General features: G+C 42.6%; 1 protein-coding gene across 4 annotated transcripts in view; it reads right to left on the bottom strand.

Annotated features, from left to right (window-relative positions):
• The window catches only part of ncoa4 (nuclear receptor coactivator 4), a 48,795-nt gene that overhangs the window by 15,762 nt on the left and 14,903 nt on the right, over positions 1-18,130 (bottom strand). For 2 of the 4 annotated variants that reach the window (XM_085970279.1, XM_085970280.1), the window contains exons 2-3: positions 667-827; positions 338-478 (exon numbers count right to left, since the gene is read on the bottom strand). In XM_085970279.1, the coding sequence (XP_085826405.1) occupies positions 338-478; positions 667-816 (291 nt within the window). In that variant the 5' untranslated portion in view covers positions 817-827. Of the gene's footprint in view, positions 1-337; positions 479-666; positions 828-4,787; positions 4,894-18,130 lie in introns of those variants that run through there. The other 2 variants (XM_085970281.1, XM_085970278.1) reach the window with 2 other exon arrangements.

Consider the following 18,130-nt stretch of genomic DNA (forward strand, 5'->3'; position numbering starts at 1 on the left):
TAGAATAGGCAATGCAGTAGAGGACAAAACATTGATTGTTTCAGTCCTGAGATACATCACTCGCTTCAGGTTTTATTGTACACATTGGCTCAGTTTATTACTAAAAAGCTGCGTCTATGATTAGGATTTCAATATAAATACAAAGGATCAATCTGTCAGCACACATAATGCAGCATCTTATAAGGCACAATGTTCACAAAAAACTTCACAACCAACTCAGGCATTGTATAGTCCCTTTAATAAAATGCACATTAGAGATCCTAATTTGTTGTTTTTCTCTTTTTAAATACCAACACCTGGAATTGTTATTCTAATGGCACAGCAACCGTTCCCTTACCCAGTAAAGCTGCTGAATTTGTTGCTGCAGGGACTCCTCCTTCAGCTGTTGCACAAGGTCAATCTGCTCCAAGAGACAAACCTCCCTACTCCGCAGGCACTCCATGTGACGGCTGATACAGCTGTGAATTTGAAATTTTACCTACAAAAGAAGGAGGAACTAAGCAATGGCATTCCTTTTCCAGGCAATGTTATACACCTGTATCACAATGAATAAAAAACTACAGGCTGCAGTATTAACAAAAATTTGATTTGACTTAAAATCATTCATAGTGTATTTAAGTCAGGATTGTTCATGTCCACCACGCAACATAGTCAAGCTAGGCTTACCTCATGACTGTTTACTTTCATCTCTTGTTCGGCCTGAATGATACTGCTGATGGCCGTCTCCAGATCTTGCTTGGCCTGCAAACAATTAGTTAACGAATCCTTGCACTGGAAGCTGGTACTTTCCCCACCCTGGTTGTGTGTTGGGTTCATCTTGGTCTCTGCTGAAAAAGGAAGGTAGTTGAGATAAATTCAACTGTGGACATGAGCATGCAAGATTAGCTGGGCAGTCACGCTCTCAATCAATCCCCATTAAATGCAGTCACTTCAATGCTAAGAACTCCAAATACTCACTGTTCAAATCCTGGCTGATTTTACAGTATTTAAGTTCACTTAGCAATCTGACCTCTCCCCAACATTCCCAAGAGCACCATTTTAGATTCAGATCTCCAAAGCATTTGGCAGTTCCACCATATATTTAAAGTAAAGCTACAGAGATATTTTATTTTAAATTACAGCAGGTGCTTCTCATGGTGAAACAGATGTTACGCTTTTGTAGAGGGGGAACTGGGGTGCGGGGCTGGGGAGGAAGGATATACATCTCCCGTGAATAAAAATGGAAATTACCTATATTTAAGCAAAACCTTTTGGTAAACCATTTTAAATTCAAGATTTGTTCAGCACTTTACTCTGAACTTGAATGATGGTACAGCCCTTCCAGGAGTTGCTAGCTTGGGTATAAACAGAAGGCAACTGTTGTAACTATTTTAGCTTCCACTTTTAAATTTGGTGATGTTTAAATTTTAATTTTGACAAAAGCCATTCATTATATAGTTTCAGGAAAATTCTCATTAAATACTTCATGCTTTGCAAAAAATATCCTGATGGAAAGCATTGGTGCAAACTTCAAACGCTACTGTATAGGTAAGTTTAATCATTTTAATATCTATTATGTAGTAAGTGGTCAGGCTAGTGGAAAAAGGAAGATGTCAGTTAAGAATTTTTTTTTTATATTTTAAAATTTGCTCAGTAGCTCCTTTATGATTGATGATTTTGTCTCCCGCTCTCACTTGATTCGTTTCATGTCCTTAGTGGGTCTCATTAATAGTTTTTCTATCTGCCTCCCTTTGCATTTGTCTTGCATGTTCCCTGCCTCTTCAATTTGCTGAATTTATAAAAACATAATGTGACCAGTCGAGTGCAAATGTAAAAGGAATTTGCATGGCACACAGTGCGAGATTGATACAAGGAGTGATTTATACAAGTCAGTCTTCTTGTGGCACTGTTCAGTGCGAGTCAGAGAATACACTGTTTTATAACAACAGGGGTGTTATCAAAAGGGTTACAGTAAGTGCGAGTTGCATGTAGGAGCTTTAATGTATACCTTTAATTAGAAAGCCTTAGTTAGCGCAAATTATACAGTTTCTTCAATAGAAAAATCCAGGAGCTAAATAAATTGGGTAGACAAAGAACAGGTAATTTGATGCTATTAAATCCAGATCTAAGAAGATGAATAGAAGTATCTGAATGGAATTACCAGCTATTTAGGAAATGCATGTGGCCAATGAGGTGTTTCAACAACACTATGATTTCTTTTGAATAATTTTCATTGATCTGGACCTTAAAGGATACCGCTAACATCACAGATGTCTTTATAATTTTTAATAAACATTTTTATTTTAGTAGCAGGATGTTACGGCAGACACACAACAAACCCAGATTTCATATAATGATTTGACAAATTCGTATATTTCCATATAAATAGTGGAGCTCTGGCAAAATTTAGGACTGTCACTGGAATTTTGTTCTTTGCAGAAGGCGATTTACAGCTGCAGGAAGAGGAAGAATTGGGCCATGGCACTAGACTGGTTTAATAAACAGCTAAATCTATAATGGGAAGACGATGTGGTTACTATTCTGGAAAGAGGCGATTTAAAGGGCTTTTTGCATTCAAACCTATCTTATGGCCATTTGGCACAGATATTTTAAGCGAGGTGGTTTATTTATTTTTTAAATGGCAAAGTCACAAATCGCATACCTCAGGAAAACCTGAGACTCAAAATACCATTCCAACAAATGGCTACACCCTTCCTCTTTGAATTATTTTACTCAAATACCTTAAATTTTGCCCAGACAAGCATGTGGGCAAGGTTTTCTTCATGGAACATAGCACTTTGTCATGTCAGTACCTCAGTTCATTTTCACATTACAGTATATAAAAGTTGGGGCACTGTTGCTCCAGCATTTGCACCCACAGAAAAGAATGTAGTCAAACATTTCCTTGTTTAGCAATCCTGTCTTAAATTGTTAGATCACTCACTGTAGGTAAAGTCTTCCCCATTATGAGAACAATGTTCAAATTAGACAGGCAAAATAAGTTGACACAAAAACCTATTATAGGTGGAGGACTATTGCTCCAGCATTTGTATCCACAGAAAAGAATGTATTCAAACATTTCCTTGTTTAGCAATCCCATCTTAAATTGGTATATCACTCACTGTAAGTAAAGTCTTCCTCATTATGAGAATGATGTTCAAACTGGACATGTACATTTTAAGTTTCATTACAAGTGGATGATAAATCAATAATACATTTAGTTAAACTCATTAGCACAGGTACTTTCTGAAAGTTTTCTATACATTAGATAAGTTTTCAGAAAAACCCTAAAGTTGTCTATATTAATAGGAATTACAAACTCAGTGTACAAGCATATATAAAGTGCATATGAAAACCCCATTTGAAGATTCACAGCACAAATAAAACTTGTAATATTAAAATTATTCCTAGACGTGCCACAGCATGCACACACCCTGCCTAAGTATGCATATTCCTTGCATAAAAATTGACCCTCCTTCATCCACTTCCAGTATCGCTCAGCTCATTTTATGCCTGTGCATCAAAGATTACAATTCACCAACTCTGGTCCTTTGTGATATGATTATCTAATGGTTAGTAGTATGAAGATAAATTGCACAGCACTAAAACTAAAGTCCTCTTCAGTAGAATGTAACAAAGAGGGATTAAACTAGTACGATAGCAAAATACTGCAGATGTTGGAAATCCGAAATAACAGAAAATGCTGGAAAAACTAGTCATGGTAGAGGTTTGGGCATACATGTAAGAACAATGCCTGAAAAATAGGGTTATACTTTAAATTATTTCTTATGCTGCTGCATTGGGGGGGGGGGGGGGCTGGTGCATTCCACATCTCTTGTCCACCTCACTCCCCTCTTAAATCTACCTGACTGCTAGTTGCAATATTCTGTTCAATTTAACCTTAAATTATCCATGTAAAAAGCCTGGAAAGTATCAGAAACATGCACTGTTCAGTACGTGAAATCAGCAGGTTGGCAGTCGTCATAACCAAAAAAGGCAGATTCCAGCACCCAATTCTAACAGAACTGTGTACACTATCTCTTGCAACGCATTAAATTAAAATTATGCTACCTCTTGCTATCGCTATTCTTTTCCCTTTTAGTTCCAAATTTTCCTCCTACCCATTGGAAGGTCGGGGCCCGGTACTGCAGCCACACGCGAGTCTGTGGATAAGGGAAGAATTTGATCTTGCTACTCGTCTGGAGGGAGAGGGGGGATGCAAAGTTACCAAAACAAACATATTTGCAGCAGCATTTCACGTCCGTGAAAATTTCACACATCCACTGCCATTTTGGTTCATTAAAGTCATCCTGAGCCAGCCCCACAACTTCATTGACAGTTTAAAAACAAAATAACCTCAAAATACCTGCAAAACAAAAATCAACAGACGATGGTCAATTTTAACAAAGCCATATGTAGCTTGAGCATGATTAGGAGAGTCCCATATCTTCCACTCACCCTGCCCTGTAATCCCATCCCCAAAAAAACTACCCTCTGTGTTATTAACGCGTCTACGTGTCTAGCGAAACAGAAACTGCGTGAACAACGAGGCCTCTTTCAGGTGGGTTTATAATAAAATAATAAAGCAGAGGATGAGACCGAAAGGGAAAAGAACGAAGCCCAGATGCCTTCCAACTTGGCCACTTGCAACAATGGCCGCCGGGCCTTTGCTCTGATCTTCACGGGCCCTCCTCGGCGCCAGTGCGGACAGCGGCCCCTCCGGTTACACACCGGGAAATATGGCAAAAAAAATAAAGTTATTCAGCGCACACACACACATACATACGCGGCCCGATGGGGACTTGTACCTGTGAGCCGGCTGTAGGCAAAGACGCGCACAACCACAATTGACTCCAGTCCGACTCCACCGTCCGACTGTCCGACCAGCGGGCTCCCCGGCTATTTATAATCGGCGGCACGCCACGCACACCCGCCGCCGGCGCGCTGACGTCACGCCCCCACGCATGCTCCCATCGCGTCAGCAGTCCGCCACTAGCGCATCGCCCGGCCGCACGTACACCGGGGACCCCCAGAGGGGGTCAGCGACGGCCGGTCACTGACACACATGCCCAGGGCCCCAGCACAAGGGGAGAGGAAAAAAAGACTTGCATTTATATCGTGCCTTTCACATCTCAAAACACTTTTTGAATTGTAATGTGTGAAACGCGGCAGCCAATTTGCGCACAGCAAGCTCCCACAAACAGCAATGTGATAATGACCAGATAGATGATCTGTTTTTGTTATGTTGGTTGAGGGATAAATATTGGCCAGGACACTGGGGATAACTCCCCTGCTCCTCTTCAAAATAGTGCCATGGGATCTTTTACGTCCACCTGAGTGTGTACACGGGGCCTCGGTTTAACATCACATGGCACCTCCGACAGTACAGCACTCCCTCAGCACTGTACTGGAGTGTCAGCCTAGCTTTCTGTGCTCAAGTCCCGGCGTTGGACTTGAACCCACAACCTTCTGACTCACATTGCACATCGTCCAAAGCTTAGAAAAGAAAGCTAATATCTGTAACTATTTCCCCTGAATGTTATCAGTAACGCCCTGATTTAAACTCAGCCATTCGCACAGTATAGCTGCAAAAATCCTGAGATTAAAAACGGATAAAAGGGAACAAGGGTCGAGCAAGAATTTATATGTTTACAACAGAAAATGCTGGAAAAACTCAGCAGGCCAGGCAGCATCCGTGGAGAGAAAATAAGAGTCAACGTTACGGGTCAAACCCTTTGTCACAAAAAAACCCCGAAGCTTTTCACGTACAATTACATTCTTTGAATTACAAACAATGGAAATGCTGGAAATAGGCAGCAGGTTCGTCAGCATCTGCAAAGACAAGGTTTACGTTTCTGATCAGAATTAGTTTTAAGTGCAAAAAAATCAAGAAAACTGCAGAGATAACAACAGAAAACACTGGAAAAACTCAGCAGGTCAGGCAGCATCTGTGGAGAGAGAAACAGAGTTAACGTTTCAGGTCGAAGACCCTTTGTCAGAACTGGAAAAAAAGCAGGAAATAGAATAGATTTTAAAGCAAGTTAGGGGCTGGGAAAAGGGGGAGGGGATGAAAGAACAAAAGGGAAGGTCAGTGATAGGATAGAAAGCAGGAGAGATTAAGAGACATTGAGATATTCAAGGCGAGAGGAGGTGGTAATAGGACAGGTTGAGGAACAAAGGATGGCTCCAGGTGGAGTGTGAATTGCGCTGGTAGAATGAAGGGCAGCTGCCGAGTGGGAGGGGAAAAAAAATATATACAGTATATGATAGGGGCTGAGGTTATGATCTGAAATTGTTGAACTCTATGTTGAGTCCAGAGGGCTGTAGAGTGCCTAATCGAAAGATGAGGTGCTGCAGATGCTGGAATTCTGAACTGACAAAAAAAAAGTCTACATCTAAAACCTTACTCATCTGTTCTCTCCACAGGGATCTCAATATACACCTGAACAGGTAAAATAGGCTATGTGTTTGGCATCTCTGACAATACAGTATTGCACTGAAGTGCCAGCCTAGATCGTGTGCTCACATCTGGGGGTCGGGCTGGGGGTCACCTAGAGCCTTCTGATTCAGGCAAGAATGCCACCTACTGAGCAAAGCATTCATTTGGCTTTTGAGCAGATGGGATGGAAAGAAACCAAAAGTAGATGGGTTTTCAAAACAAGTTAATTAGTGGAGGCATTAGCATTACGGTTATCAGTCAATTATCAGCAAAGAAAACAACTAACCGTTAAACCCTCCCCAAATTTTCATCGTAGGCATGACAAAGTAGCAACCATTACGGTAAGCCAACTTCATCCTCACTTGGCATCATCCTGGTGTTGCAGTTATTAAATTGCTGTGTATATATTTTGTGTGTTATTTTTGTAGACTTCATTCGAAGGAAAGCATGCTAATCTTCTCAACGTGCTGGATGCACATTTCATCTTAGTGAACTCCCTACACAGACTGGCCAAGACCCTCCAAACAGCAACATTTTGTTAGCATTAGTCTGGCGCAGAGATCATGCAAAATGACTTGGGACTGACAGGGACTGTGATTTTGGAAGAGTATTTATGTCGGCTGTCATTACTGTATAAACTGAAACTGAAACCTACCAAATCCCCATCTCCTCTTAGACTGCCTTTACCAGCACTTATCCAGAACCTTGTAAATCAAACATGGAACGATCAGAATGGGCATGTAATTACTATCGGCCAATGAGATTTTTAGAAAGTGACACCAGTCACATGATCATTGCCGACCCAATTGGCTCAAAAGTGATGCTCAGAATTTTAAATGTAGGCACCCTCCTCAGGGACCCAGAAAGTTACCGATAAAATCTAGTCAATCTCCCAAAGTGTCAAGTGTCAGCTGTGGCTCAGTCAGAAGATTGTGGGTTCAAGTCTCCCTCCAGACACTTGAGCACAAAAATCTAGGCTGACACTCCAGTGTAGCACTGAGGGAGTGCCACACTGTTGGAGGTGCCGTCTTTCGGATGACATGTTAAACACGAGGCCCCGTCTGCCCTCTCAGGTGGATGTAAAAGATCCCATGGCACTATTTCAAAGAGTTATCCCCAATGTCCTGGCCAATATTTATCCCTCAATAAACATTGCTAGAAAAAAAAGATCTGGTCATTATCACATTGCTGTTTGTGGGAGCTTGCTGTGCGCAAATTAACTGCTGTGTTTCCTATATTACACCAGTGACTACACTTCAAAAGTACTTCATTGGCTTTGGGACGTCTGGTGGTCATGAAAGGTGCTATATAAATGCAAGTCTTTCTTTTTCAAAGGCAAAAATTAAGGACAGCTTCAAAGAGATTAAAACTAGTCTGTTAACATCACATTTAAATCTGAACAGGCTGGGGCTTTTCTGCAATACAGCTCCCAATTGTAGCACCCAAGATTCTTTGCTAACAGGAATTAAAATGTGTGCCACAAAAACTTGACTGCAGGTCTTGCTCAGCCACTGGCCAGTTCAGCTCTGTTTTTTTCTAACATATTGAACATCTTTTTGTAATGCTGGCAAAATCTTGGTATATTACACAGAATGCTGATTTCAGAACTTTAAATTATGAGGTAAATCACAAGAAACAATTTCCACTAATTGGTGAGTCGGTAACCAGAGGGTGTAAATTTAAGGTCAACACTAAACGAATGTGGGAAGTGGTTAGAAGTTTTTTTTTTATTATGCAGAAGAATGCCCTAAGTGATGGAAACAGAATCCATAATAATCTTTAAAATGGTGTTGGATAATAAAATATTTGAAAAAGAAAAAATTTAAAGGGTTTGGGGAAAGGGCAGGAGGACTGAATAGTTGGACAGACTGTAAAATTCTATGAAAGGAAAAGTATAGTCTGAATTTCCCCACAATCCTAAGTGTCATAAAGACATACATGTACTGTTGCATCTTAGGGGCTGTGTGGAAAGGGTGGACAGCTTTAAGTTCCTCGGAGTCCACATCATGGAAGACCTCTCCTGGTCCCTCAATACCTCCTCTCTGGTGAAGAAGGCCCAGCAGCGCCTATATTTCCTAAGGAGGCTGAAGGGATGTAACCTGTCACCCCTGATCCTCTCTAACTTTTACCGCTGCACAATAGAGAGCATCCTGACAAACTGTATCACAGTATGGTATGGCAGCTGTAGCTATGATCGGAAAGCCCTGCAGCGGGTAGTCAAAACTGCCCAACGCATTACCGGCACCCGGCTACCAACCATAAGAGCACATATACCAGAAACGCTGTCTACGGGAGGTCACGGTCGATCATCAAAGACCCTACCCACCCCAGCCACAGTCTGTTAGCCCTCCTGCCATCTGGGAGACGCTACAGATGCATTCGCACCCATACGACCAGATTTAGAAACAGCTTCTTTCCCAGGGCTGTCATCCTACTGAACTCCACAAATAAACTCTAAAGCCTGCACATCTGCCAATGCACTTTATTATGGTTATGTTTATGTTGATATACTACAAGCCAAATGTATGTTGAATGTTTAAATGTCTTAATCTAAATGTACACTCCCAGGAGCCGCAAGCCTACATTTAGTTGTACTGCACTTGTGCACTAACAATGACAATAAAAGTTGATTTGATTTTTGATTTGATTTTAGTTATTCCTTTTTGCTATCTTTTAGCCTTTAGAACTGTCGGTTACAGGCAGTCTGGGAGCAGCCATTTGTAGACAATCTCTTGTAACATTATGGTGCTCTACGCCAAGGTGCAATCCCATTCCCACATCACCCCTGTGCTCACTGACCTACATTGGCTCCCGGCCTGGCAACGCCTCAATTTAAAAATTCTCATCCTGGTTTTTAATTCCCTCCTTGGTCCCGCCCCTCCCCATCTCTGTTACCTCCTCCAGCCTTACAACCCTCCGAGATCTCTGCACTCCTCCAATTCTGGCCACTTGCACATCCCCGATTTTAATCCTTCCACCATTGGCGCCTGGCTTCAGCTGCCTAGGCACTAAGCTCTGGAATTCCCTCCCTAAACCTCTCCTCCTTTAAGGCACTCCTTAAAACCTACTTCTTTGACCATGTTTTTGGTCACCTGTCCTAATGGTTCCTATGTGGCTCGGTGTCAAAATTTGTTGGATAACACTCCGACGAAGTGCCTTGGGATGTTTTACGACGTTAAAAGCGCTATATAAATACAAGTTGTTGTCAGCATGAATATGAAGAGTGGAACCAAACATGAGGTGACCGAAGTGGGAGGTTATTTCTTCACCTATCTAACAGCATTGGTTCTTCACCAAGATACAGTTCTGTGGGCACCAACTGGCTGTTGGTACCTTGCCCAAATGTGCGCACCTAGACAGTCTGTTATCAGGATATTCAACCTTTGAGGGAGGGTGGCGAGGCAGTGCTGGAAAAATTGCAGCCAAGCCCGATCCTGTTCCACATCCAACATGCACTTCCAGCAGAAACCCTAGCTAATTGCAACGTGCCACACACCAGCTTGGCCAATCCAAGATATATACACACGCACTTGGTTACAAGTTCTCAAAAAGCACTACAGAAAAATAAAATGGGCTGCTTTAAGACATTACACTTGGAACCACTCAGGAGTGCATTACAGGATGGGTTTGTGGAATACAACACCAAGCTGTAGCCCAACACCTCCCTGCCCCAGATAGCAAGAGTTTGTGTGACTCAAACCAGCCATTCAACATGTACAGTGACCAGACAATATTTTCATCACACAAGTAATGATTTTCCTCAATACGAATGCGGTCTCGAGTGCATACTGATATAATGCTGCCAGGCTAAAACACAGTGCAAAATGTGGGCAATGTAAGTGGTACAGAGAGACAAGCCCTTTATGAGTATTATGCCCGAGTATTATTCTGTGTACTTAAATCTAAAACAACCTTCTCCTCTCTGCTTGGTTGCTCTGAAATAGGACGAGGCGTTAAATCTAAAGTCAATATGAGCAGGCCGTACAAGGTTTCCTAGAACTGTTTGTGCTGTGTTATGGTTTTCCTTATACCATTTTACACAGCTACAGGTAGTATGGAACACCCTCTCTGACATCATGAACAGAAGCCGTTGGGCCGAGCTTAGCACTCCCTGTTCATGATGTCACAAAAGGAAGCGTTCCAAAATAAAAACAAGCCTCTCCACATTAAATATGAATCAATGCTGTCATTTCTAAGGTGATCCTCAAAGTCTGATAAATTCTGGATCAGTTGTCATCTAGCAGGCACTTCTTCTCACCTTTGGCTTCCAACCTCTTTTTTTTGATAGAAACATTGTCACTACTTCACTGAACCTTCCTCCCCCAACCTTTAGTTGTGTGCAACTATGCTGTCCAACACCTTCCCCATGATAAAATATTCATCACTTTCCTTGACCTCTTACCTGGGTTTCTCAACAAAGAAATAGGAACATAAAAACTGACTGTAAAAGCTTTTATAGATATGTGAAGAGAAAAAGATTGGTGAAGTCAAGCGTAGGTCCCTTGCGGTCAGAATCAGGGGAATTTATCATGGGGAACAAAGAAATGGCTGACCAATTAAATACATATTTTGGTTCTGTCTTCACAAAGGAGGACACAAATAACTTCCCAGAGATGTTGGGGAACATAGGGTCTGATGAAAGGCAGGAACTGAAAGAAATTAGTATTTGTAGGGAAATGGTGTTAGGAAAATTGACGGGATTAAAAGCCGATAAATCCCCAGGGCCTGATAATCTACATCCTAGGGTACTTAAGGAAGTGGCCCTAGAAATAGTAGATGCATTGCTGGTCATCTTCCAACATTCAATAGAATCTGGAACAGTACCCATGGATTGGAGGGTAGCTAATGTTACCCCACTATTCAAAAAAGGTGGTAGAGAGAAAACAGGGAATTACAGACCGGTAAGCCTGACATCGGTAGTGGGGAAAATGCTAGAGTCCATTATAAAAGAATGTAATAGCAGAGCACTTGGAAAACAGTGACAGGATCAGACAAAGTCAACATGGATTTACAAAAGGTAAATCGTGCTTGACTAATTTACTGGAATTTTTTGAAGATGTAACTGGTAAAATAGATAAGGGAGAACCAGTGGATGTGGTGTATTTGGACTTTCAAAAGACTTTCAATAAGGTCAAGCATAAGAGATTAGCATGTAAAGTTAAGGCACATGGGATTGGGGGCAAGGTATTGATTTGGATAGAGAACTGGTTGGCAGACAGAAAGCAAAAAGAGTTGGAATGAACGGGTCTTTTTCCGAGTGGCAGGCAGTGACTAGTGGGGTATCGCAGGGATCGGTCCTTGGACCCCAGCTATTCACAATGGCCCAGAACTTCGGGTCTCCACGGGTGAGTACACACGGGGTACTCACCCGTAGGCCCAATGGAAGTGCCGGTTTCCTGCATGCACTGCGCATGCGTGGGAAACCGGCATTTCCGTTCCCCTGAAAGCAGGGGTTAAGAGGTCGAACGCGTGCGCAGGAGAGGCTGCACGTGCGCATCGAACTTACGTTTTTTTTGCAGGTTTTCCCGGGAGGGTAAGTCTCCAGAAGTTAGGCATTTAAAAAGCAGTCGCAAGGCCTGCTATTTACAAGGTAAGTGGTGAATTAATTAAAATTAAAACATTTTTTCCACAGGTTTATTATTTTTAAATACTTTAAAGAAAGGTAAGTTTATTTTTTAGCCCTGTTAGAAAATAAAATTACTTTTTTCAAAAATTTAAATTAGTTTTAAATAGTGATTTCATGTAATTTATAGTTTATTTTAAAAATGTGATTTAAAAAAAAATTTGTTTGAAGATTTAGTGATGTTTTGGGGCTCATAGTATTTCTAAGTTTGACAGCACTTCCTGTCAAACTTATGAATGAAGCATTCCCTGCTACCATTGGCTCTCCATGGCCCACGTGATCCCAGGGGACGCATCGAACTAACTGCGCCCCTGAGATACGCAAGCACTGCGCGCCGGCAGTTGGAGCAGGCCCAGGATTGGAATTCCACGGGGGCCCACAGCACAACGGCCAGCTTGCAAGGCAAGTGCAGGTCGGGGGCTTACACCCGCGGGAAGCCTCCGACCCGAATTTCTGGGCCAATATATATTAATGATCTAGACGCGGGAACTAGATGTAATATCTCCAAGTTTGCAGACGACACAAAGCTGGGTGGGCATGTGTGCTGTGAGGAGGATGCAGAGAAACTCCAGTATGATTTGGACAGGTTGGGTGATTGGGCAGAAGCATGGCAGATGCAATATAACTTGGATAAATGCGAGGTTATCCACTTTGGTGGCAAAAACAGGAAGGCAGATTATCTGAATGGCAATAGATTGGGAGAAGGGGAAGTGCAATGAGACCTGGGTGTCCTTGTGCACCAGTCGCTGAAGGTAAGCATGCAGGTGCAGCAGGCGGTTAAGATGGCAAATGGTATATTGGCCTTCGTAGCGAGGGGGTTTGAGTACAGGAACAAGGATGTCTTGCTGCAGTTGTACAGGGCCTTGGTGAGACCACACCTTGAGTATTGTGTGCAGTTTTGGTCGCCTTATCTGAGGAAGGATGTTCTTGCCATGGAGGGAGTGCAGCGAAGATTCACCAGACTGATACCTGGGATGGCAGGAATGACGTACGAGGAGAGATTGAGTCAATTGGGCTTATACTCGCTGGAGTTTAGAAGAATGAGAGGGGATCTCATTGAAACTTATAAAATTCTAACAGGACTAGACAGACAAGATGCAAGAAGGATGTTCCCGATGTTCGGGGAGTCCAGAACCAGGGGTCACAGTCTAAGGATAAGGGGTAAGCCATTTAGGACAGAGATGAGGAGGAATTTCTTCACCCAGAGAGTGGTGAACCTGTGGAATTCTCTACCACAGAAGGCAGTAGAGGCCAATTCATTAAATATATTCAAGAAGGAGTTGGATATATTTCTTAAGACTAAAGGGATCACGGGATATGGGGAGAAAGCAGGGACAGGGTACTGAATTTGGATGATCAGCCATGATCTCATTGAATGGCGGAGCAGGCTCGAGGGGCTGAATGGCCTACTCCTGTTCCTATCTTCTATGTTTCTATGTAACACGACATTAATTCAGTAAATATCACAAGATACACAGCATGTGCGCCCACCTCCCGACAAGAGGTAAAAGTTCCTTTTACAAAGCACAGCTCAGCAAACTGCTTGGATTTTGGCCTCAAGTCATCAATTTCAATTAGGTTTAGAGGTTAATATTCTATAAAACAAGCACCGTTATTAACATATTTTAACCCTTGCAGAGAAGTGCACCAACATAAGAGATTAAAGTTTGCTCCAAAAAGATGTGGAGAATCAGGAAAACTTCTGTTCATTTTGTGCAGGCAGAAAGTTATAGACTGTACTCGTGATAATTCAAAGGTTTCTGTCCACTGAAAATATGAATTCTCCAACAACTTGCATTCAGCGATACAAATAATATAGCAATGTGGGAATTCAGTGCGAAAAAATTGAATTATCGGGTCATTTAAGCAACTTTGAATTAAGACTAGATAAATACAAGAGAATTAGTGCACATTTCGAATGGTGAAAAGTACATTTAATACCAAAGAGTTAAATGTTATCAACCTCCCCCTGCCCAAACATACACCAAGTGTGTCAGGTTGTGGTTTCAGATAAGTGGAACATTAAAAGCTCAATGTACAGCCAAGATATGGGCTCTGGAAACAATGCAAGTGGCTGTTTGTTTAAACAGAGACCTGATGCCATTAATCCAGGTGAGCAAGCTGGTTATGTAATTCCCTTATCATCAACGGGGAGGGGTTAAGCAACAAGGAAATAAGATTTTTGTTCAGTTTCACATCATTAGGTCCGTCGCCAAGTTTATACATGCAGTCATCAGAACTGGCACCAGCACCAGATCTAGCCTTGGTTCCCGACTCAGAATTCAAGGAAAAGGGAGGTCAACTTTCAGCCAAGTCAAACCTCCATTTGCCAGAACAAACCTCCATTTGCCAGTGTACTCCATTTATCATTTCAAATCAAAACTGAATGGCCCATTTGCCACTAAAACTAGTGCCGACTTTTTAAGAAACCCTCATTTTAGCAAAAGTCAGTGACCTCAGATCTTGCTTTTTCATTGCTAGAAGGAGTGACGGTGGAAAGAAAATGCAACTGCCACTCTCGCCCCTTTGCTCCCCCTTCCTTGTACTGAAGCTGCTCAGTACTTTTCAAAAATCACAGGACCAAACATGTTAAATGTGCAACACAAACTTTCCACTTTCTAAAGCTTCCCAATACCCAGTTTTTCCTAAACCGTCAGTGATCCGCTCACAACTTCTGCTCAGTACCCTGATCTTCTCCTCCCCCATGAAACACCTTGGGATCAATCACATTATAAATGCTGTACAAATGCAAGCTGTTTTTGTGTTCTGAGGAGTTTGAGGCAATTCATGAACAGATCACTCCCAACATTCTGAAAACAGCACATGCTCCAGGTTAGGGACAACAATAATTGAATTTATTGCAACAATGCAAGCTAACGAGGACTGTACTTATTCATTTATAAAGTGATCTTCTGGTCAGTTTTAATCGGTCACAGAAAACAACCAGACATTAATCAGGTATTCTGAGACGGCTTCCTCCGCAAAAACAGGTACTAATAGTTAATTTAGTTACTACTATAAACACATCATTTACACAGGTCCCGTTATAAATAGGTGAGTAAAGCTCAGAGGTAAAGCTTAATCCACTGCTTTCAACTTCCTACATATAGCAAATGTAAATTTATTGGCCTCCATGTGAGTGACAGTAGCAGAGGCTCACTTCATTGAGTCTCTCTGCCCTCAAACTACTACTCCCAGCTGCCCGTGCGATGCACTGAGCTAGTTGCGCGTGCTTGCACCCAGGATGTAAAAATTGCACAACGCGAGTACACGATGTACTGCACCAGCAGCGTCTGTTCCCAACCGTTACTGTTATAAAAAACCGAAGCAGAGATTGCCTTCTCAAACTGGAATATAGTCTACACTATCCTTTCCGTCCCTTCCTCTCCAAATCAGCCACTAATAAGCCAAAGCATAAAAAATGTAGCACATGGAGGAGGTTGGTTTGATGTCATTCTCTGGGAACCAGAATTTAACGTGCGTTTATATTGGTGGCAGTAGGGAGTTAGTGCTGCTGTTCCCTAAACTAAAGCCCAGGTCTTACACAGCTGCCAGGAAACCCCCAGGATAAAGTTGCTGGATTCGCTGAATCTGCTGACTGAGAAGACCCTTTGGTTTTTAAACCGTGTCCTGCTGGCAGGTGGATTTATCGATTCCTGTCAGCTTCACATCAGGTTTGCCACTGGCTGCACAAAAAAGCTGTGCTTTGGGAACTGACAGGAGTGGCCCAAAGTGCCTAATGTGTTATCTTGCCCTGTCTTCTTGTCTTGCATTACAAACAAACCTCTCTCTCCCAACTCAGGGCTTATCAGCATCTGCTAATGCAAACACTCAAGTGGTTGGAAATCAGTATTGCCACCCCAGCAGCCTAGTATGAGAGAAGCTGTCCCCAACAAAAGCTTCTTTCTTTCTGGAGGGTCACTTGTGCAATACCAACAGCCTTTGAGCTAGCCTGCTGTGCTCCTGTTGTCAAGAGGCAAACGCTGACCTCGCCAAACCAGCTTCTCCCAACAGAAGACACGTAGATCGTCACAAGTGGATGCCCAGCGCTGCTGCTCACAGGGAGGCAGTGCTGGCCGTCAGACTTGGGTCAGGTGTGGAAGGTGGTCGTGACCAAGCCAGTCACAGGCAAAGCAATAATGAGAGGCAGTAATGGCTCATACATGTGCAAAATATCAGGGCAAAGATGGAGGGGAAGGCCTCTTGTTCCGGGAACAGAACAAGATTCAAGCTCGTCGGAAAAGCAGGCCTTGGGAGTTATAACTGGCACAAAGGAAGATGGCTGTGGTTGCTGGAGAGCAATCATCTAAGCCCCATCAACTTCAGCTCTTCCATCTCAATGGGCCTTGATTGGAGTGGCAGTAGGAACAAAGATAAACAGCAGAGAGCAGTATATAAGTCACGTCACCACTGGAATGCCCTTCCATAGTGTTATGTTCATTAATAAATAGACATTCTTATTATGAACACAGCTAGCTTTTGCTAGTTACTTTTATTGAGCACATGTGGACTTGTACAGCATCTTGTAGAGGCTTCCATCTTGACTGTTGCCTTGTGGGTAGCCTAGCCTCATGGGTAATGTAGTCTTAATATAATATATAGCTGGGTAGTGTAGTCTTATACATACAGCTATATACAGCTCTACTGCTCCACCTAGTGTCCACCACAGAATGACATGTTATTGATCACTACACATAGCACCCCTGCTTAAATGTAAAAAGCACCTAATGACACAATCTGATAATGCTGGCCAGCAAGTTAGTCTTGCTTGTCAAGGTAGATATTTGCGATTCCATGATCATTGTGGAGAGGCTCATAGTTATAAAAAATTTTTAACAGAAAACACCCAACATCAGGAAGTTATGTTAAACTTGTATAGAACCTTGGTTAGACCACACTTGTAGTAGTACTGTGTACAATTCTGGTCGCCATATTATAAAAAGGATATAGAGGCACTGGAGAGGGTGCAAAAAAGATTTACAAGGATGATACCAGAAATGCGAGGTTATATCCATCAGGAAAGGAAGAGGAGGCTGGGTCTCTTTTTTCTTGAAAACAGAAGGCTGAGGGATGACCTAATAGAGCTCTATAAAATTATGAAAGATTTTGATAGAGTAGAGAGGGTGTTTCCACTTGTGGGAAAGAGCATAACTAGAGGCCATCAATATAAGGTAGTCACCAAGAAATCAAATAGTGAATTCAGAAGAAACTTCTTTACCCAGAGAGTGGTGAGAATGTGGTACTCGCTACCACAGGGAGTAGTTGAGACGAATCATATAGATGCATTTAAGGGGAGGCTAGATAAGCATATGAAGGTGAAAGGAATAGAGGATTATGCTAATAGAGTTAGATGAGGAAAGACAGGAGGAGACTTGAGTGGAGCATAAACACCAGCATAGACTGGCTGGGCCGAATGGCCTGTTTCTCTGCTGTATATCACAGAATCATAGAAAGTTACAGCACGGAAGGAGGCCATTTCGGCCCATCGTGTCCGCGCCGGCCAACAAAGAGCTATCCAGCCTAATCCCACTTCCCAGCTCTTGGTCCGTAGCCCTGCAGGTTAGAGCATCCCAAGTGCACATCCAAGTACTTTTTAAATGTGGTTAGGGTTCCTGCCTCTACCACCCTTTCAGGCAGTGAGTTCCAGACCCCCACAACCCTCTGGGTGAAGAAATTTCCCCTCAAATCCCCTCTAAACCTTCCACCAATTACTTTAAATCTGTGCCCCCTGGTTTTTGACCCCTCTGCTAAGGGAAATAGGTCCTTTCTATCCACTTTATCTATGCCCCTCAATTTTATACACCTCAATAAGGTCTCCCCTCAGCCTCCTCTGTTCCAAGGAAAACAGACCCAGCCTATCCAGTCTTTCCTCATAGCTAAGATTCTCTACTCCCAGCAACATCCTTGTAAATCTCCTCTGAACCCTCTCCAGTGCAATCACATATTTCCTGTAATGTGGTGACCAGAACTGCACGCAGTACTCTAGCTGAGGCCTAACTAGTGTTTTATACAGTTGAAGCATAACCCCCCTGCTCTTGTATTCTATGCCATGGCTAATAAAGGCATGCATTCCGTATGCCTTCTTAACC

Source organism: Somniosus microcephalus, chromosome 29, assembly GCF_052327205.1.
Source record: "Somniosus microcephalus isolate GS21.2 chromosome 29, FLI_Smic_1.0, whole genome shotgun sequence".
NCBI classification, from domain to species: Eukaryota; Metazoa; Chordata; class Chondrichthyes; order Squaliformes; family Somniosidae; genus Somniosus; species Somniosus microcephalus.